The sequence below is a fragment of the Dermacentor albipictus genome, chromosome 8 (assembly GCF_038994185.2).
Source record: "Dermacentor albipictus isolate Rhodes 1998 colony chromosome 8, USDA_Dalb.pri_finalv2, whole genome shotgun sequence".
NCBI classification, from domain to species: domain Eukaryota; kingdom Metazoa; phylum Arthropoda; class Arachnida; order Ixodida; family Ixodidae; genus Dermacentor; species Dermacentor albipictus.
The window spans coordinates 135,423,011-135,445,595 of NC_091828.1; the positions used below are offsets into that span (position 1 = coordinate 135,423,011).

Below are 22,585 nucleotides of genomic sequence, written 5' to 3' on the forward strand. Positions count from 1 at the left end.
ACCAGGAGAAAGTAATAGCTTATGCCAGCCGTAAGCTCTTGAAAGCAGAGGCAAACTACTCTGCAACCGAGAAAGAGTGTCTGGCTGTCATTTGGGCGATATGTAAATTGCGGCCCTACCTCTTGGTAGACCATTCAGAGCAGTCGGTAATGACCATTCGCTTTGCTGGCTAGCGAATCTCAAGGATCCATCCGGACGACTAGCAAGATGAAGCCTTAGGCTTCAAGAGTGTGATGTTACCATCGTATACCGATCCGGTAGGAAACACAGCACTGCCGACTGCTTGTCACCCGCACCAGTCGAGACAACTGTGTCAGAAGAGGATTTCCCGTTCCTTGGCATTGTTGACGTGTCACAAATCGCTCAACAAGGACGAGATGACCCGGACTTGCTTCCACTTATACAGCGCCTGGAGGGACTCAACGTTCAACTCCCGCGTATTTTCTCTAGAGGACTATCCTCGTTCTGTATGCGAGGAAATGTCCTCTACAAGAGAAAGTTCGAGAACAGCGAGACAAATTTTGTATTTGTGGCACCCGCAGCTATGCGAGAAGAAATTGTGCATGCCTGTCATGATGAACCGACATCTGGACACATGGGCGTGAGCCGTACAGTCGCCAGGATTCGTCTGAAATACTACTGGCCCAAGTTATTAGCATCAGTGCAGCACTACGTCAAGACTTGTCGCGAGTGTCAAAGGCGCAAGACTCCATCCATAAAACCGGCAGGCCTCCTCCAGCCAATAGAGCCGCCAAAAGCCCCATTCCAACAAGTCGGTATGGACTTCCTTGGACCCTTCCCAACATAATCTTTAGGCAAAAAGTGGATAGTTGTGGCAACGGACTATCTGACCTGTTACGCAGAAACTGATTCCCTGTACAGTGCCATGGCTGTCGAAGTCGCAAAATTCTTTGTCAACAATATTGTGCTCAGGCATGGCGCGCCCACAGTTGTTATTACCGATCCTGGAACAGCACTTACTGCTGACCTAATGAAATGCTTGTTGCAAATCACACATACTGATCATAGAACTACGGCCTACCGTCCTCAGACAAACGGTTTAACTAAACGCCTCAACAGAACACTGACTGACATGCTTTCGATGTATGTCGACGCTAAGCATAGGCTGTGGGACGAAATTTTGCCGTACATCACCTTCGCATATAATAAGGCCGCTCAAGAAACAACACGAGTCGCTCCCTTTGAACTTGTATTCGGCCGAGCAGTAACCACAACTTTGGATGCTATGTTGCCGTTAGATGAAGAAAACAATAACTCATCTGACCTTGATGATTTCTTGCAAAGAGCCGAGGAGGGACGACAGATAGCAAGGTACCGAATACGCCGCCAACAACGCATCGACTCCAGCCGGTACAACCAGCGCCGTAGTGAAGCTCATTATCAGCCCGGTGACAAGTTGTGGGTATGGACCCCAGTGCGACGCCGTGAACTGTCGGAAAAGCTTCTGTGCCGATACTTCGGCCCTTACGAAATACTTCGTCGTATAAGCGACGTCACTTACGAAGTGAAATCCGCTGGACACGAGAGCCCAAGACGGCGCAACTCTACGGAAGTTGTGCATGTTGTCCGCATAAAACCCTACCAGGAAAGGTCATGCACAACAACAACAACAACAACAACAACAAAAAAGAAAAACGTGAGAGCCCCACAGCAACCCGTACTTCCTCTCGCGCATTGGGCTGATGCGGTAAGGAGGGGGATAATGCCACGACAACTTGGTCATATTCAAGTTGCGCGCCCTTCGTATTGGACACTGTGCACGCTGTACCGTGGTGGTGTTCAACAACAGGCAGCGATCTTCGGGGCACGGGTATCCGGTTGGACCCGGCTCGCAAGCGCCACGCGCGCGAGGGGTCACGCGAGAAGAAGGAAGAAGACTGTTCGAGCCCAGCTTGGGAACGCGACTGCCGCGGATGTCTGCACGACCGCAGTGACATTTACTTGTGGGCACAAGTTCGCCCTTAATAAATATCGTTGCTTTATTAACATCGTTTCAATATATATAATCAGTCACAGTAGACCAACGCATCGACTATCATCAGAAATTATGAAACCCTGAAACAAACCGGCATCCTTCTTTTTTGTTTGTACCGTTTCTGCTCTTGGGTTGGTTAATTCTATATTTGTCTCCTAATTTCGTAATTTACATCCAATAATCATGTACAGAGGCTCCCGATACGGTCTTCTGACCTTGGGACCCTCTTCTGCATATCCTTCTTGTTGTAATCATGTTTTGGAAAAAATAAGTGTTTGATTTGATTTTCAAGAAACAGCGGCGGAGGACTCCATCTTTGTACAGGTTGTACTTTGTACTCTTTGTACTCCATCGTTGTACAGGCTGTACAAGAACACCAAGAATAACCTGTACAATGGTCTAGATTTGCCGAAATGGATCCTCACAGAAGCTGATGAGTCACCGGACTTTTTGAGCAATATCATCTGCACAGATGAAGCGAGTTGTCGCAGAAACGGCCATGTAAATTTGCATAATGCACACTATTTGAGTTACTCCGATCCACACTGCACAAAGCGCAATCGGCACCAGTACCAGTAGTCGTATTGTGTGGTGCAGAATTTACGCCGGTGTTATAATCAGTCCCATCTTCTTCGATCACACACTGACTGGACAGCGTTACGTGAACGAGATCCTTGAAGGAGTGGAGGATGAGTTTCTTAGCGAAGTTCCGCTGTCACGTCTTCCACATTTATGGTGTCAGCAAGATGGCGCACTCGCACACAGCAGCAGCAGAGCACGAAACTAGCTGGATGAGACTTTTCATACGGAATAGATTGGAAGGCACGGGCCTGTAATTTGGCCGGCTAGGTCACCTGACCTCTCTCCACTCGATTTAGTTCTTTGGGGTTATGTGGAAGGTCGTGCTACGTGATCGAGACGGACGTCAGATTAGTTCATAGTAAGGATAACGGATGTCTGCCGTAGAATTCCGTCGTCGGTCATCAAGAAAGCCACTGAAGATGTGATAAGGCGGACTCAGTATTGCGTAGCTGCAAAAGAAGACATATTCGAACATGTCCTCTAGGCAGAAGCTGGTGTTTAGCGGTGCTTACGAATTGTAAAAGACATGTTTTTTGCCGCAATTGAACACACACAGAAGGAAGACACATAAACACAACACGGGCGGCACTTGCAACTGATTTAATTTGGGCTGTGACCCATGAATATATATACACATACACGCATACGCTGGCTGTTCACAAATCTGTTCACAGATCCCAAATTAAATCAGTTGGAAGTACCGCCCGTGTTGTCTTTATGTGTCTTCCTTTTGTTGTGTGTTCAATTGCGGCAAAAAACACGTCTTTTAGCAAGCACCAACTAGGCCAACAAGCAGTTTTGTTGCAGCTTACGAATTCATTGATAGTAAGGGCACACTGGAATCTGATGTATTTTATTTGTTTCTGTTTTGTGCACGCGTCCCGATTGCCAGCTCGCCTCGTTTAGAAGTGGTATATTTACTTTCTTGAACGCATCGGTTTTGCCTTTTCTCTGCACGTTGGTGGCTTCCCAGTCGGTTTATTTCGCTTTCATTTTTTGACATGAATCTGTTTTTGCCGCACGCATACACTTTCATGGAAAATAGAACTCCCTTCTCTCTCTCTTCCCCTTCTCCCTTCCCCCAGTGTAGGGTATAGGCCAAGCAGACCCTTGACTAGGACTCACAGAAAAAGGAGAGAGAGAGAGAGAGAGAGAGAGGCTGCAGTTTTGCCGGAAAGGCGAAGCAGTATTAATCATAGCCAAGTATGTGACAATTACACGAAATAAGATTACACCACCAAGAGGACTCAGGCTGTGAAATTGAAATGTCTCCCATACGAGGTCTTCTATATAATTCTTCGAGGTCACACGAATTTTCTTCAAGTGCAAGAAATATGTATATATATATATATGTATATATATATGTATATATATGTATATATATATATATATGTATATATATGTATATCAAGCATTGCGGCGCGTCTGCTCGACAGCTGACGACAAAGCTGACTAGAGCGTGCGGCGTGCGTAAGAACGTAGTTCAATGACACGTTTGTCATTCTGATTAGTCGACGTCGGCTCCCTGATACGCTTCGCAACACTGCATGGCTTTAGCGGGTTACGGAGCGGAAGGCTGCCTAGCGATGGAGTAACAAGTGTATCAACGAGTACGCCAGGGAGGAGGAAACCGAGAGACTGAAAGGAGCCCGCTGCGGGCGTGTAGCGGGCCTGAGTGCAGCAGCGCGGCGCGGGCGGGCGCTTGTGGAAAGGGAGACAGACCACGCGCATTATGTCCTCTCTTCGGTTTTCCTAGCAAGCAAGCGAGAGTCTTGTCGAGTTTCAGAAGCGAGTTTGGCGGCATCCGCGTAGTGTGCGCCGAAGGAGCTGCTGCTGCTCCTGTGCGGCCTCGGTCCCATCCCGTTATCCTTCGCGTCTGAAGACGACGTTAGCGAAGCTGGTAGCAGCAGCAGCCAGCCTCGTTCCTCGAACAACTTGCCGTCGACTTTCGGCCACCGAAGTTTGGGCCCGCCGCCTTAGTGCCGTTGTCGTCTGCTCTTATCGTCGGTGGAAGAGAGATTACCGACTTGCGAGCCGTGAGTTCGTCTTCGGCAACGGATTGCGCTTCCCTTCGTTCTTTGTCGTCTGCTCTCGGTGCTTTCAGTGTGAACGGAAGGATAGGCTACGAGTCCGTCTGTGGGTAAGCCCTGTGGTTGCTAACATTAGCTCTCAGGTGCGGTGAGCCGGCGCTGTTGTCTTTTCGACGCACGCATTGTAGATTGTGTAGTGGCGGTACTTACGGCACTTGCTTCTCGTATCGTGACTCCCTTTGTCGACAGGTGTGCGCACACCTTGCAGCGTGCTCTCAAGCCCATTTTTTTTTTAGTTTCTTGTCAACTTTCAAATTTTGACTGTGAAACATAAAACGTAAAAAAATAAAGAAAACGCCGACTACTGTAACGCGTGCCACGTTGAATGTTAAATCGATAATTTGGACTCTCGGCCGACGATAATACATTCTACCAAGCAACGTGTCTTTCTTTCGGCTAACGGAGAGGCGATTTGAGTTCCACTGCATTATCGCGGCTAAGTGTAACCTTTGCACAAGAGTTGACCAACTGCCCGCATTCAGACAAAAAAGTGGACGCGTCTATCTCCGTGGCAGACAACGCTATCGTGATATATTCCACCGCAGAGACGTCGATAATCTTTCTCTATGCCCCACGATTGAACAACAGTATATTGGAAGCGTGTGTGTGCATACTTCCAATGCGATAGACAGTCGTGAGCCACGGAAGATTGAGCTCTCTTCTCCGACGACTTTCCTGCAAACTGCGCACTATCCCACTTCGAAACGCTATACGGAAGCGAACTGTCGACTGTCTGAAGGACCATGGTTCTAACTGGGGCGCTTCGCAAAGCATCCGGTGAAGTTCAGTTGAACTCTATGAAGCCCATCCGTGATGAAGACCTGACTGACGGATTCAAGATGTGCGTCAGCAGTGAGTGCCCGTGATTTTATACTTGTCATTTCTTTGGCTCTAGCGTAATAGGTCCGCTAAGGTAAAGCTCTTTTTAATCGTATATACCTGCCGGAACTGCTAAGCCATATGTTTCTCAGCGTTTACGTGCACATCACAGGATCAATTTAAAATGGGTTTTAAATTCTTGAGCCGTGGCTGTCGCAGGCGAGAACATTATTACGGAGAACACGCTCAGTGCCTTACTGCATACTTAGAATGTAGCCATGCTATGAATCAAAATGTATTTCAAAATTTGAACGTGTTCCAACGTGTTCGCAGCACTCTTGAGCGGCAAAATTATCATCATCCGGGTGACAAGATGTCCTACCAGGGTTCGGCTTTGTTTTTCTTCGGCCCCTGTTGTACGCAGGTGTCAGGAAAAAAAAGAAAGAAAAGGGGTGATCAAAATAAAGTTTGGCTTATTCAAATGGATCATCATCATCCGGGTGACGAAAAGTTGTGCCAGGATTCGACTTCGTCTTTCTTCATCCCCAGTTGTACGTAGGTGCAAAAAAAAACAATAGGAAGCGGGGGGAGGGGGGCTCAAAATGAAGTTTCGGGTATTCAAATTCTCATGTTACTTGCGGAGCGCAAAAATGAAATAACCCAATCGATAGCGTCAATTTTTGGAGCTGCATGATGCGCGCATAGACAGTTTTTATTTCTTGTAAGCGTTCACGCACATGTCTCCGGATGCAGGGTTTGGGGTAGGGGCTAGTTGGTATTCTATTGCAAACATCACTTACAGCGCTTGTCTTCGTCATTCTTTTTGTCCCTGCCAATGTACACGCCGTAAAGGATGATCCGTATGCAAATAAGGTAACATGCTGGTAAACAAAATGAAATAACATTAGAACATACTGATAAATATATGGAAGAGGGTCGCGCAATCGGAGCTTGCACAGCAGATACAATAAATACTGAAGAAGCCTGAAAATTGTTTACCGAACAAATGTACATAGCTTATAGCATCTAGAAAGCAAAATAATCAAAGAATGTGATATTAGACAATACAAACTTTTATTAGGAAATACTCATAAATTTATGTAAAAGTTAAGCATAATTATTACGAACATCTAGCAACATCGAACACAGTAGGGTTAATCCAAAACAAACTTTAATGGATGGTTTGAACGTAAGGAATGACTTGAATGATTTTAGTGCAGCTGGTAAACTATATTCCACGGTTTCTGAAAATATAATTGTCAAGGCTTCAGCATTTTAGAGCGAAGTGGCGCGACAGTTATCATTAAGGAACTATGTTATCTCCTGGGGCATCTTTGAAACACCGCACCGAGAGCGCGTAGCTCACCGCGTTTCCTGGATGTATTCAAAGCGTCCGAGTCTCCAACTTATCAACGCCTCGCCCCACTAGTTTTCCTCCGTCATAACGGGAAAACAATTAGCGTTCGTGGTCTTGTGTCGCGCTAATGGCCTCTGTCATTTACGTGCTTAGCACACGTAATGCGTTACATCATTCTAGCGGGTGTGGTAGTAGCATGCAGTGAAACTTGCTTCACGCGCAGTTCGAATTATGACCACGTCTGTGCAATTTTGCACTGTTATCCTTGGCCACATCCACAGAGGCTGCTTAAGGGACAAGTGCAAAGGATTTCGGACATTAGAAGAGAGAGAGATGACAGGTATGTTAACAGGAGGCTCTACCTTGAGGCCAACTCTACTTTATCTATTCAAATACGCGTGAAATGCAGAAATGCTCTCACTAGACAACCGGTGGGCCGATTTGAATTAAATGTGTTGCATTTAAAGGGCCTCTCACCAGGCCCCTTAGCAAATTTTGGTTATATGCTGGAAGTTGTTACGTATTAAGCGTCTTGCCGCAAAAATGTTTCAAATCGGCTCTTAAATAGCACAGATAGAAATATTTCAGTGGCGCGAACCCATAATTTCAAAAGGCGAGCTCCACTGCATAATGACACACTCTCTCCACTCGCCCCGCCTAGCCTCCGCAAGCGAAATTCCTTCCCTGTGTTCTTACATACGGGACCCTGAGGATTGCGTGACGCATACATCACGGGTTCCGCCTTACGTCACGGGTTCCGTTTTTTTTTTTTTCTCTTCGCTTTCCTTTCTTTTTTTTCGTCTCTGCACGCGAGCTGTTGTGATGTCTCCTTCCGCGCAGTGCACGATTTTGCGCTTTGTGCAGAAGGACACGTGACTAACGGTATAATTCAGTGCTACACGAACCCTGAGGCAGAACAAGCGGATCGCAGAGCCTGATCACGGCGCTGGAACACGGTAGAAAATGGCATAGTTTCGGTACCTACGCACGTGACTGCACGACCGTGGGAACAAGCAGACGAAGCGGAATTACATCCTCTTGGCTGCGTGTTTGTTAAACAAACAAACACGCAGCCATTCCGTTTGTTTGTTTTAATATTTCCCTAAACTTCAATTCATCAATTCAAGCAACAGATTTCACACAAATAACAGATGTTGCCTTGAATAATTCTCGAAGTCACGTGTCACCACGAGTGACGTCACACTGCGGACACGAGTACGTAGGCGCAGGGACACAAGTACGTCACCGTCCGGCTTGGAGCGCGGTCGCCGCGTGGGAAAGGGACAATAGCGTTTGGATTGAAATTTCAGACCTTTCCGAGGCGCGTAGCGATGTAATTCTTTGCAAGTATGATCGTCAGCGTGCATTGTATGCTCTGCGCTTGTCAGCTCAAAATGGCCAGACCTGGTGAGGGGCCTTTCAAGAAAAGGAGTGTAGCGACCGCGTCTGCTACGATTCCAAGTGGCGCCCATGGCTTGAACAGCGCAGGGTCCCTAGATAAAACAAGTTCACAAGGCAGCGACACTCATTGTTCTTTGCGCGTCCTCATCCCTCTAGCGCTTATTCTCTCTTTTCTACTTCTTCCGAATCTGTGATTGGCGCAATGCTTGCATGTGATGTGCTAAACGGCTAAAGGTGGTATTTATTAGATTGTAAAAAGTTCAAAACTACTGCGCATGCGCGAATCATCTGGTCGGATTTTTGCCTGGAGAAAAGGCGTAGTCGTAGTCAAGACATGGGACGGCATTTCAGAGTGTGCTACGACAGCTGGCATAAAAAAAGCACGCGGCCCTGTAATAATCAGCATGAGAAGCTCCTTCCAGCTCTGTGGAAGTTACTGGCGCCTTGGACAATGAGGAACGCGAACACATCAAAATGTTTTCGTCCGCGTTTTGTTGACTGGTACGGACGCCTCTAGCGAAGTGCCCGCATCGTCCGTCATTGCGCGACAATATGAAATGGGGCATTGTATATCTGACGTACGAATTATATTCCCCTTGTACAAGCACCTACGTTCACATGCACCAGCCTTGGACATACTTGCAAGACGAAGAAGACGAGCTCTTGATCAGCTGCTATTAAGTATAAACCCCATGCAAGCGATCTTGCACGCGACAGCGACAAGCGACGCGATGGAGATGGCTGTCGCGTTCGCTCGTCGCCTACAAGTTGCACCCCATGCGAGCGACGACTTCGAGCGACGTCTCCCCAGTGTTGCCGGTATGAGGGCAGCAATATAGGCGCCGAAACTAGCGTGACGCGTGCTTTATTAACTTAAGTTGATGTATTTTACTGTAAAAAGCAGCATAAAATATTTCTGAAAGTCTTGCAGTAGGTTCTTATCCTTGCACCTATAAAAATTCAATCGTTTGCTCGTTCCGTGCGACAACCGGAAGTACTGGAGTTTTGTACATCCAGTTCCGGCTTTTCGCTATTGGCTAGTCGCTCATAGCACTTCCGGGCGACGAGCGACGAATTCTAGATTTGCAAAACCGAGCGATCGCGCGACAAGACCGAGCGATCTGTTCAAGCGACGGCCCGATCCGTCGCGCGAACCCGTCGCTCGTCGCTGTCGCGCACAAAATCGCGCTAATGGGGTTTAGCCTTTAGCGGCGAGAATTTGGAGTGGCGACTTCTCGCGAGTGACGTCACGGCCAGGACGCCGCTCGCTGCGGCTCGCTCGGCTGCTGCGCGCGCTCGTTTCCTTCGTGTATGCTTGGGGTATGGGTGGCTGAAGCCGTACTTGTTGAAGGATAGGTCGGCTTCTTTCTGCTGCCATGCCTGAACCACAGTTCTTTCTCCTAAAGCACGAGAGTCGATAAAAGTTGCGGCTTGGATTTCGCAAGCGATGTCTACTGGGGTCTACTGGTTTTACAATGCATATGTGTGCCGTGTCTGTCCAGAGATTTTGCGTAAAAAGAATTTCTGCAAATTCAACCCGCGAAGTTGTGTATGGTGCTTCGATAAACACTTAACATTCCGTTAGTATTTAGCTATGAGAACACATTGCGTTTTATATGGAAGAAAAATCTTGGTAACTGGCGTCAGCATGTTATCCGTTTTAGAAAGACACTGCCCAGCGAAACTGTCATCATGATTCTTATCACTCTGGTGAGTACTAGTCAAATATGGCCATTTATTAATGCTTAAAAGAAAGAGTTAGGCGCGCATTTCTTATGAAAATGTTCGCTGCTATTTTCACCCCTCTCTGAAACAGGTCTCCAAAAAACAAATTGCTCATGGCTGTAATGCCAGAACAATTACCCACGTTAAAGCCAAAACGGAGAATATGTTGCGTTTAATTGCTAGGGTGTCCAACCGAAAGAAGGGGTTAGGTGAAGACAACCGCCTTCGGATGTACAACGCGTTTCTCATGAGCCATATTAACTATGTGGCGTCAGCTCTGGTGTCGACAAAAACGGAAAAGACCAAATTAAATACACTCATGCGCAAGAGCATCAAGAAAGTGCTAGGCTTACCTATAGCCACGAGCTCCGTCAGGCTATATCAACTCGGTATGCATAGACGAGATCATAGAGGCACAGGTCACTGCCCAGGTGGTTAGGCTATCGTCGACCCCAGCTGGCAGGCGAATTCTCGACCAGGTTGGCATGGCTCCTAGGATAATGGAGGACCGGCGCATAACATCGACACGAGAAACGAGGGCGACCTACCTGGTGAGGCCCTTCCCGCGGAACGTACATCCACAGCATAACGAGGGTAGACGTAAAGCCCGTGCACGAACCATATTGAAGGAAGTTAGAGATGACAGAGACTCCGTGGTCCTTGTCGATGCGGCGCAATACGGGAACAGGAGAGCGTTCGCGTTGTCGGTTGTAGACGGGCGGCGGGTGCTTCGCTCCTCGGCCTCGGTCAGAGCGGCCACCGCGAGTATAGCAGAGCAAATTGCGGTTGCGCTGGCCTTGTGTGGCCCAGAGCATTCCTACATTTACACCGACTCGAGAGACGCAATCAGAGCTTTCGAATCGGGTAACCTCGCACGAGAAGCGGTCTCTATTTTAGAGAAAAAGGGTTGCCCCGGTTTTTATTATATCACGTGGTTCCCCGCACACATGGGCACGAACGTTCCCGAGGGCTTCCCAAACCTCAACGAGCTTGCCCACGACCGTGCGCGAGAACTCACGCGCCGCGACGGTCTGGAGGCTCCGGAGGGGCAGGAAGGAACTCAGCAGAACGATCCACTCCTCACATTTAATGAAATTACTAAACATTACCAGCTTGGTCGGAGAATTTATCCTCTGCCCCACCCAAAGCTCAGTAAAGGTCAGTCAGCTACACTTAGAATGCTGCAGACGGGATCTTTCCCGTCGCGGGGATTCCTCAGTAGGGTGTACCCTAGTTGTCCCGATTGCGCTGAAACCTTTTGCTCAATGGCTCACATGCTGTGGCGGTGTCCCGCGTTGCCTAACGACTTCCTCTCCAGCGAAACCGAATTGAAGGAGGCCATCAGAAGCACGGTACTCCGAAAGCAAGCCCAGGCTGTCCAGAGGGCACAGGAAAGAGCGGAGCGTCACGGCCTTCTGTCCTTTACGTGCACGCGAAACCCATCGGTTCCCTACAACTTCGAATTCAAACCGTAAAACTTTTTTTACCGCCCCAATTGGAATGCCTGAAGTATTCTCGAGGTACTACAGTAGCTTAGGGTGCCTAGAAAAGTAAAATTCAAGCACTTCTGTCTCACCATGTCTCGATGCAGGGTTGTTTAGTTATACAAACGGAGAACTATTCGCTTCGTCATACATAAAAAAGAAGCTCGCAAACCTTCATAAAGAAAACACCACAAGCGTTACATATTTCGCTTGATTTTTACCCTCCATCGGGGAATTATGATATTGTCACGTGGTGGTGACGTTGAAGAACACAGTAGCAATACTGTGAAAGACAAAACTAACTTTCATTGGGTGAACCTGTCCCCACAAAAACAGGCTACACCCATAGCACAACGATAGCGGCGAATACGGTCGGCGATCGTCGAAAATCTGATCAGCGGGTCAAGCACGTCGGCTTTTATAGATCAGTCGTCGAATGTTCCAGATTAACCGCTGGGACCCGCGTGTCTTCCACAAAGTTCTACACTATTCGCGTCGCGCATACATGCAATCAGATTACACAAGTTGCGGTGAAAGACAGTCGACGGAATCATCGATAACATTCCAGAAACTTCTTTTACATGCAGGCGCGTCCTGCGCTGTGCGATAACATTTGTTATGTGGTGAGATGTAGTCGCCCCATAAAGATAAAGAAGTACACGTGTCAGCATTATATTATTATTATTATTATTATTATTATTTATTAATTATTAAATGATAAGTCCTTGCGGTTGTCGATCTGCGCATGAAAAACCCACAATGGGCTGGTCTGCGGTCCTTCGGCTGGCATTGTAGCATTGCCTTTGAGAGCTGCATTGTCGTCTAAGAAATAAGCTCTATGAATAAACTTCCGCGAATGAAGACGTAGTAAAAATATATTCGATATTACCGCCATAAGTATACAAGCAGAGAGAACGAGGGCGAACAAACGAAAACACCGCAGAAAGCGCCCGGGCTGTAGCAGACGACAGGCGCGAGTCCGTGCCCTGACGTCACGCGAGCGGCGCTCGCAGCGCCCCTGTAGTTCGTTCTCAGGGCTAATTCCTGGGGCCGAATCTTATAACGGTTCGCTTGGGGAACCGTTCCTTTGGCCTCACCTGATTGGCCAAAATTTTGATTACGTCACAGGACGTCAGAGGCAGCGGGGCGGTATCGCAATTTTCGAATACGTCACGCATATGTCAATCAACTTCAAAGCGAACCGGTCGTAGGAACCGGCGAAGGGGTAGTCCGCTTTGGGTTCCGTTGCTGTGGCTTGGCTGTTGGCTTGTGACCCTGGCCGCGCGCGCCGGTCGCGCGTCCCCGGAGACACGCGGGCGTCGCGCGCGCGTGCGTTGGTTGCTCCGGAGGCGATTACTTGCCTTCGTCGTCTGCTTGGCGTTGCTCTTTCGGTGTCGACCACGGCTGGAAATGCGATACGCTTTCGAAGAAGTGAGGGATAGTGAGTTGCACCGCCCTTGCTGGCTTTCTAAGTAGACCTTTTGCAGGCTACGCTATCAAATGGAGGAGACTCGGGTGCAAGCGTACCAGTGGCCATTCCACGCAGAGGAAGGAATATTGCGCGCTGGGGTTCATTGCCACCGGCCTGCAGCTCCCAGAGCTCAGTCGGACGCGAAGCATTCGTCGGAATTGCCTAGATCCCTGCTGCCGACATTGTCCACAAAGTTGCTCTCGCAATCACTGTGTTGGCCCGTTGAAGGGCTGGGTCACCTTTCCCGTGACCTCAGCTTCAAAGTCAATGCCAAGGAGATATTTGCATGGTGAGATTGAATTCCCAGTGCTATCGCCAGTGTGAATAGCTCGCAGATCGCCGTTCAGCAGTCAGAAGGGTTCAATTTAGGCTGGTTCAGCGCTTCCTTCGGTCGGCTGATAAAACTATACAGTCAGGACGGGAAGGTATTGTAGAGCTCTTATTTGGCTGCCCTTTTTTCTTTATTTCGGGAGTGTCATACTTTGTTTCTCAATTTCGCGGCACAGCGCCCACCGTCAGCACCACACTCTTCGATTTGACTTCGCGCAGGAAATGCAGGGCCCGTATACCGTGATCACGCGACGCGCCGTGGGGCAGATCGCAGGGATAGCGGCAGCGCGGTGGCGAGCGAGTCATGCCCGAGCCGATGACGAAGGACGAAAAAAGAAGGAAAATTGATATAGTCGGCTAGTAAAGGTGTCCCTTAGAACCAGTTCACGGTTTTGTCGCGCTATCTATTTGAGAAGTGCTGGTAGTGCGTTCCTGTTGCATGCATCGTGCGAGCTCCTGGTAGCAGACGACATAGCGCTGCGTTCTGCCCACTCCGTGGCCAACTCATTTACGCTTACGATACCGCCTGTGGGCTGAGAATGAAAAAGAATGACATCAATAAATTACTTCTGCATTGCGTAAACGCCCGGCACCACAAGTTTATACTTCAATACATGGCGTATAATATTTAATTTATATTTTACATTTGTTTAGTAAGCAGAAACATTCTGCAATTCCTCGATTAGCTCGTCATATAGTGACGTACACTTCAGAGGTGGCACCCTCTCATCTATTGGTCGCGTCCTCCCCTTCTTGCACCGCCGGCTTGGGAGTGGCACATCAAGTGACGTAAGTGGCGAAGCGAACGGTTCGTATTCCGAACCGTTATAAGATTCGGCCCCAGCTTCGCTCCGGTTTTTCAGTTAAATTTTTGCGTGTTGACGCCCCCGTGGCGGGTACGGTATCAAAAGCAATGACGGACGTTCCGCGCCCTCTGCCGCCAAAGTTTGGGGCAGGCCTTCAAGATGCAAGTGGGTCTGCTACGCCTGGCCACCTGAACGTGACTCTGCCGAGGTCATCGAACTGCTCTGACGTCGACGACATGGAATCCGACGGTGGATATACAGAGGCCACAAATCGCCGGTTGAAGAAGAAACTTCATAGGACTTCAAGCGGGAGTGAGCGTGAGTGAACTACAATAAGCCGCCCTCACAGCAAGCGTACACAATCGCCTACATCTCCGTCGCTGCTACAAGCAACCTCAATTCCCTCAATAGGCAAACTCTCACTGCCTATCTCGAGAGGCTAGCTCCAGGACAAATTAGAGAGGTCCGAATTAATCCCAGGAGAAACATGCTTACTGTTGATCGGACTAAACGAACCGTCCTGGGCAGATTGAAAGCTGTAATTCAGCTAGGAAATATACTTGTCTGCTAATTCATCGTACGTGGAGGCAGCACCACCGCTGGTGGGATCTACGATGTGGATACGGATATTGGTAATGGCGATCTATCAACGCTAATCTCCTCAACTGTCCACATCACAGACTTACACCGTTTTGGACGGTCGAGGTGCATAAAGCTCCTTTGAGGGAGACAACTTACCAACACGTGTAAAAGTGGGTTATGCGAAGCATCCTGCCCGTCCGTACGTCCCTAGACCATTACAGTGCCGTGTATGCCAGAAAATCGGGCACGTGTGCCTGTATGCGTGAACAAGACGACATGTCCTCGCTGTGGTGGTGATCACGATGAGTTGACAAGTGCTGGCTCTGACTTGAAGTGCCCTAACTGCAATGGGCCACACGAGGCAACGTCGAAGGATTGTCCAAAATTAAAGACTGAAATGTCCGTGCTAAGGAAAATCGTACGAGATCGATCTACACACAGAGAAGCGGCTACCAAGGTACACCGCCGCCAAAGGCGCTCACGTAAACGCAGAAGGAGATCAGCATCGGCAACAGGACAACCTGTACTTCCTGAAAAGTCGTCTCGCGCTCCTGCTATTCCTCAACCGCCAAGGCCACCTTGAGCCACGTCTGCTCTTCTGAACACCAAGGACACTACTATTATGCGAAGCATATTACTAGAGCTCAACCCAGCTCCTCAGGCGCGGCGGTGTCGCCTTCAATACCACGTGACACCGTGACGTCACGACAGAGGAGAAACGGGGCTCCAACTCGCGCCGTCGCTCGCGGCGTCGCGGCGGTATATAAGCAGCTGCGCTTGCCTCTGCTAGACACTCACGAGGTGAGATGCCTCCTGGAGACAGAGCTGCTCGTTGGAATGAGAAGCGAAGGTTGCGGCGTGCTACAGAGACTGTTTCTAGGTGGCTTTGCTACGGCGCAGTGACTACGCGCCCCGCATCGGACGCGGTGAGCGTCGAGCAACGCAGCGTTCGGCGCGACAACGAAATGTACGCCTGAGCAAGCGCCGCACGCCTGAGCCGACGCCGACGACACCGGCTTTTCTGCGACACGAGCTCCTTAACGCTATCGCGTTAAAATAAAGGCTAGTATGCTTCGCATCCTGGGCTTAACCTTAGCTATGCCACAGCCATTTTTATGGCCTTCCCTGCCATCTCGGAGTACAGAAGTGCAGCCGGAACGCCAGCATGAACGTGAAGCTTCGTCGTCGGGTGGGCGAATCAAGGAAATGCTTGTACAGTTGGTTCGTTCCTTGCGAATGCTGCTTATAGGAGTTAAGACGCCCGTTGCCAAGGCTGCGGTGCAAATTCTCGACTCACTAGAACCAGTGCTTGCTGCTAATAAAAGCTAGCAAACACCACGGTATCATCAACTTCAAGGTTATCCCTGCAGGAAAGGATAAGCCGTTCCGTAACATTTCAGTGGAACGCACGAGGTCTGCGGGGTCGCCTGGGAGATATTAAATAGAGAGCTCTCAAGAATCTATTTGCAGTTATCGTGATATGCGAGCCGAATATGACATCGCCATTTAGACTCTCTGGATACGAACAATTAGAGTCTAAGTCAGGTGGAAATCCAAGCAAAGTTTTACTATGCGTTCAATGTGACCTCACGTATTCGCTAAACCAAGTTCAGGCGCATAACAGCAACGAGTACGTTTATGCAACACTGAAGCTAAAGCGTCGGACAATCTCGATCATCGGTGGCTATATTTCTCGCAGGGAAATATTTTACTCGGGACACCTGAAACTTGTTCTTGACTCCAGCCGAGGACCTCATATTATTGTAGGTGACTTCAACGCGCACCACCATCTTTGGGGTAGTAGGGTCACAAATATTCGAGGAAGACAACTTCTTGACTTCACAAGCAGCAATGGTCTTGACATCCTGAACGACGGCTCACCAACATTTTTTCGTGGCACAACATACAGCAGCTGTCTCAATATAGCTATCGCTTCACGATATCTTTCGTCTTCTGCTGCCTGGTGCACATATGCTGAAACGTATGGCAGTGATCACCTACCCACTTATGTACAACTGAGATGGTTTACAAGACTCCCAAGTTCTCATACGCGACGCACTGACTGGGATGCTTTTCAAAACATGCTCGAAGAATCCCGCAACTGTATAATTTCTCCGAAAGAGATTGAAGAGCACATTACAGCAGCAATGCACGCGACAACACGCATCATCCAAGCACAAAATTTAGGAACGTTCGTTGACGTTACATATGAAGAACTGCGGGAAGTCCGACGTCGCGCCGTGAGGAAATATAGGCGAACTAAATTGATATCAGACTTGAGGACGTCACGCCGTGTGCAAAAGAAAATTCAAAGGTACTTACATACGCTCGACAGACAACGTCGGAAGACGTTTTGCACCAGCCTGGACCCAAGAAAACCGTTGTCCACGGTATGGCATGTTGTACGAGTCCTACTATCTTCTCCACAACAACTACGTCCCTTCCGAGCTTTGGCTATAATCCAGACGCGGAGTGAGAAGGAAATCGCGGAAGATTTCTGCATGCACCTCTCCGTATCTACAACAGTGGTAGCTTCACTACTCAGGTGCTCTCCTCCAACAATAGACGATCGTCTCGACCTCCCATTCACGCTGCAAGAGCTATGTGCAGCGATTTCCTCTGCAAGACACTCAAGTGCGCCTGGGCCTGATGGCATTACCTATTCTACCTTCTACCTTGCGCCATCTAGGCCCTCGAGCGACTGAAGAGCTTCTGGCTTTATACAATCTATCTTGGTCTTCGGGAACTGTGCCTGCACACTTGAAGACAAGCAAGATCGTGGCATTATTGAAACCAGGCAAGACACCCCATGCTATGCTTTCCTTACAGACCTGTGGCGCTGGCCAGTTATGTAGGAAAAACCATGGAACACGTGGTCTTGACGCGCCTGGAGTGGTTTTTGGACAAGCGTAATATATATCCAGACGCGATGGCAAGTTCCTAAAGGGTAGGTCGTCAATCGACAGCGTTATTGACCTAGTAACAACTGTTTAACATCAGAAACGTCGCCGTCGATTGACGGTTGCTGTCTTTATTGATATGAAGTGTGCTTTCGACAACGTTCTTCATGGTGCAATTTTAAATGCCCTTGAAGAATATGGCACCGGTGGCCGTATGCATCAGTGAATAGCCAGCTATCTTCAACAGAGCACGATATTAATGACAACACTATACGGTGAAACAAGGAACCATCCCGTCTATCGTGGGGTGGCTCAAGGAAGTGTAGTGAGCCCAGCTTTATTTAATGTCGTTCTCGTTGGACTCGTCAAAGAACTCGCAGGCATAGTCTCGGTCTCTGTGTACGCATACGACATCTGTATATGGGCCACGAGCTTAACGCGCTTACGAGTGCAAACGAAGCTGCAGCGTGCGGTGTCAATAACGTCGACATACCTAAACAGTCGCGGACTGCAGCTCGCACTGAAAAGTATAACCGTGGCATTTACACGAAGGTCAATGGCCTGCTACCCCGTCATGATTGATGGGAAGATTATACTTTCGGTAACTGACTGCAAGTTTCTTGGAGTCATCATCGACCGTGACTTATCTTGGTCGAAGCATATCTCTGCATTCAGAAAAAAGCTGGACAGCTTTACCCTAATCATTCGACATATGTGTGGAGAATCGTGGGGGCCATCCAAATCATCTCTTCTGCAGCAATACCAAGCACTATTTGTTGGCTACCTCCGCTACAGTGTGCCTGTACTTTCTCGGGTTTGTACAACTGGGGACCTATAACGTAAAACTATTCGAATATGTTTTTTATTCCAATCTCCTGAGATCAAATTTGTGTAGCCGCACACGCAAGCAACGGGCGGTGACCCGCAGGGTTGTCTCAGTAGACCAATAAAACGCTCTCCTCGTTCATAGGAGGTAACTTTTGTTTGCTTTAAAAGCGGATAAGATTGCCTACACTGAGCGGCTTGTCTTATCTAATTGGCTGACAAAAGACGAGGAGCACGCTCAACTGGACAGGGATTCGGTGGGGCCGAGCCAGTGCACTGAAAATTGATAACCGGATGAAGAGCGTGGTGCCGGCGTCTCTGATTTGTCCGCTTTCCCTTACTTATTTTGCGGTGGCTGGTCGAAAATCGCGACGGCATGCAGCGGAAGGTTAAAAATGCCGCTAAAACGGATCCTCAGCAAAGAATAGTTAGCAGAACGAGGTTGTAAACCAGCCGAAAGTGGTCGATAACGTCGCACAGCCACACAAAAAGCTTTATTGTATGCAAATAAACCCATGCTCTCCGGCTGGTGCGAGTTGCCAGTGCCTGAGCCATCGGCGGAAGCCATCTTTTGTTCCTTTCGGAACCGGGCAGCCTGTGCCTATTCACAAGAAAACTCAATTTTGTTCGGCATATTAATGCATCTTTAATGCGTACACGTCACATTGACGTGGTGAGTTCTCGCAGTTTTGTGACGTCGCGTGACAGGCAGGTGAAGTGAGCGTCGCCCGAAAATGTTTGACCAATAGCCGAGCGCTAATGGCGAAAAGGCGTCGAATCATAAACAACCATTTTTTTTTGCTCGGTCCAATCATGCATAACCAGTGTGTTCGCGTCATATAAGATGGGGAGCTATCGCGGTTTTCGTGACATTGCGTGACAGACAGGCAAAGTTGGGGTGGTTCAAAAAGTTTTTGACCAATGCCAAAGGGCTGATTGCAGTATTGTAATAAAAAAGTTTGCAATAGCTTTGCGTTATAGCGCCCCTGCTGTACGCACACTTGAAAGTGCTCAGGCTCGCGCGCTCAGAATTTGCCTAGGACTACCACGATGTGCGTCTACTTGGGGTACTATTGCAGAGGCACGCGCGTGCCCAGCTCGAGTTCATCTGCAACATGAGCCATTGCGAATGCATTTAAGGCTACTTACTGGACACAGGAATCATCCACTGACCAACGTCACAAGCATACGGCCTGTCGCCGCCTACTCAGAAGCCGTGTTGTCGCAGCAAGACTTATTGCCGTCGGACTTTGAATCGCATGACATACTAGAAGTTCCACTCTGGACGATGGCAAAGCCAGCGGTGAGACTCTCAATTCCCGGAATAACGAAGAAGTCGAAAATTCTGCTTGCTGGGCTCAAGCCATTTCGCTTTATGCTACATTGCTTATATGTACGGATATACCGAACATGTTTTTGCAGATGGTTCTGTGACACAGACCTCTTCCGTGGTGGCTTACACGGTACCTGGAATGGGGATCGTACAAGATAGGACACAGAACGTCGTCTACAGCAGCTGAGTTGACCGGAGTTCGAGAAGCAATGCGCTGCATTCTGCAACAAAGCCTCGAGAAGTGGACAGTGTTCTGTTACTCTAAACCAGCACTGCAACTCATCAGCAATAATATGAATCACAGAACGGCATATAGTCCACTTGTTTATGATATCATGTCTCTGCTGTCTGAGGCGTCTCAATCTGGGCATACCATCGTGCTTCACTGGATTCCTAGCCATTGCGGGATAGCTGGAAATGAACAGGCTGACGCGACAGCAAAAAAAAAAAAAAAAAAGAGGCGCACACTGACGGAAACATAACAATTCTTTTTCCCGGTATGACATCAACGCATTGCTGCATAACTCCATCAAAACCTCAATGGCGCGACAATGGGACAACCCCGAACATCAGCAAGAGCGCCTCCATAGACTTGACGCTGGTTTACGATTCCGGCTTCCACTTCGGTTACGGAGAGCCCAGAAAACTCATCCATCGATTACGGCTGGGTGTGGCGTACACTCACCGATACCTTCATAAGATCGGACAAGCACGGGACACTGACTGTAGCATCTGTCACACACCCGAGACAATAGCTCAAGTACTTTGCGTGTGCCCTCAATATGCGGCTGAACGAAGAACACTCAAGTCTAGTGTTGACTGCGTGGACTCCAGCCCCTTTTCGGAAGAAAAGCTCTTGGGCGTGTGGAGAAGAGTGTACAGTGCCCAACGTGCCATAAGGTCACTCTTGAACTTTCTACGTGAGACTGGTTTAGATGATCGCCTCTAGAACCTGGGAGACGGGCAGACAGTACGAAATGTGTTCTCGCGACAACTATTTGTGTGGACAAGATTACTCTTTTGTGTATTGTCTAGAGTGCGCATCCGCATATTGGACAACGTGTATATAGTAGCTCATTGTACAATAACATGATCACCTGCCACCTACCTTTCCCTATATTTCCCACTTCTCCTTTCCCCAGTGAGTGGCAGCGGGCTAGAGACACGCTCTCCAGGCCGACCTGTCCTCCTTTCTCTTCATTAAAACCTACTACTCCGCTTACTTGGATCTGCTAAACGCCGCTTATGAGACAGGGTATACTTCATTGAAGGCGATTCTTAAGAGTGAAACGCCGCTCGCGTCAGAGCCCAGAAATAGTTGTATGACCTGACCAGGCCGTCGGTGCGAACACGCAGCCGGATGCCGGTGTCGGTGATATATTACAACAAATGTTTTTGCGCTGTAACATAGGCCATGTTCACTTGAATGCTGGGGCTTCGTTTGATTTGCAGTACACTTTTTCTCACCAGTTCCTTCAGGTTTGCTTAGCCGACAACAGGGGCAAACGTCCTTTAGGCTCACCCACGCCGCGTCGTCTGCTCGGCGTATAGTTGATGTTTCTTCGTCATCGCGTACCATACAAAGGCCGAGTAGAAAATAATAATGCAATCAACCATTAGGCTTTTAAAGCATTCCGCATCGTCAACGGATCATCACCGCTGAGGCTGTGGTTCCATCTGCTTGGTTAAATTCAAAGCTCTTTTATACCTTGGCATCGTCTGTGTAAAGCCTAACAGCGTCAAAACAAACAGCCGATCTCAATAATGCCGACAAATCATATCTAATGTCCTGCCTTCAGCGTGAAGTGAGGCTAGGCGATGGCTGATTTCACCTTTTATTTTTTGCCGTCGAAGTGGAGAGCAAGTAAGAAGCGTGAATTCGGGTCGAAGCGGGTACATGCGAGGCGCCATGGCTAGTGGTGTAAAATATAAAACATTCACAACGTTGCTAGTTGGACACCACTAATTATTATTCTTCCTATACTGTACCTTATACTTTAAGCTAAGCAATAGCTTATTCTATATGTGATTTATTTCTGTCAAAACACACATGTTTCTATTCGGCGTGATAACTCGCACCAAACATTCTCTTTTTTTATGCACGATTTCATTAGTTTTGACCCTTCTTGTTGGCGCTCCAGTGCACACAAGGGGGGGAGGGGGGGGGAGAAAACCAGTGTGGTGGTTCCTGCGCCTAGAGGCTCAGATACAGGAAGCAAAGTCATAAACAGGACAAACATTTATCCACGACAGACAGCAACAGTTACACTTACGATGAGTTAACAAGACACTGAACTATTTATGTACGGTCCACGTAGTCCACGACTCACGCGAGTTGTGACGGCGCGCGTCTCCCTGGCGATACGATGAGTCCGAGTATCTTCGTAAGGTCACTCACAGTAAGTGACGTTGTCGGAGGCGTCGGCACTTATAGACTTGAAGCGCCGTTTGTATGATTTCGTCGTACAAACGGTCAGCAAACGGGCAGATGATGAACTGCTCGCGCGCCAGCACGCTAGGCCCACGCGGTCAGCAACGCTGCACCATGACCACGACCCCAGCAGATGGTTTGTGCCGGAACCTTTTCACGTGGCTCACCCGAACTTGTCGCTCTCGACCAAGGCCGTCTGGCACCGCTGGGCTCGAACGCTCGCTTACCGCAGGAACAGCACCGACCCGTTCAGCCTGGTCTGCATCATAGCTCTGGCCGGGACACAGGTTCGCCGTAGGACACGCCAGTCTCGTCCCGGCTGGTCTGGTAGCACCGGCTCGGTCTGTGTCGTGTCTAAGGTTGCACCCGTACACGCCCTGGCTAGCTTGGCAGCGCAAGCTCAGCCGTTTTCGTCCCTGAAACCCCGAGCACTCAAGCGCGCTCATCTCGAGC

At 48.8% G+C, this 22,585-nt stretch overlaps 1 protein-coding gene across 4 annotated transcripts in view; it reads left to right on the top strand.

The window, feature by feature from the left end:
* Window positions 1-22,585, top strand: part of LOC139049193 (sodium-independent sulfate anion transporter-like) — a 492,963-nt gene that overhangs the window by 149,329 nt on the left and 321,049 nt on the right. Inside the window, exon 1 of one of the 4 annotated variants that reach the window (XM_070524548.1) lies at window positions 4,623-5,520. The exons of 1 other annotated variant lie outside the window; for it this stretch is intronic. In XM_070524548.1, coding sequence (XP_070380649.1) covers window positions 5,412-5,520 — 109 coding nt within the window. In that variant the 5' untranslated portion in view covers window positions 4,623-5,411. Of the gene's footprint in view, window positions 1-4,622; window positions 5,521-22,585 lie in introns of those variants that run through there. 2 more of the 4 variants (XM_070524556.1, XM_070524549.1) reach the window with 2 other exon arrangements.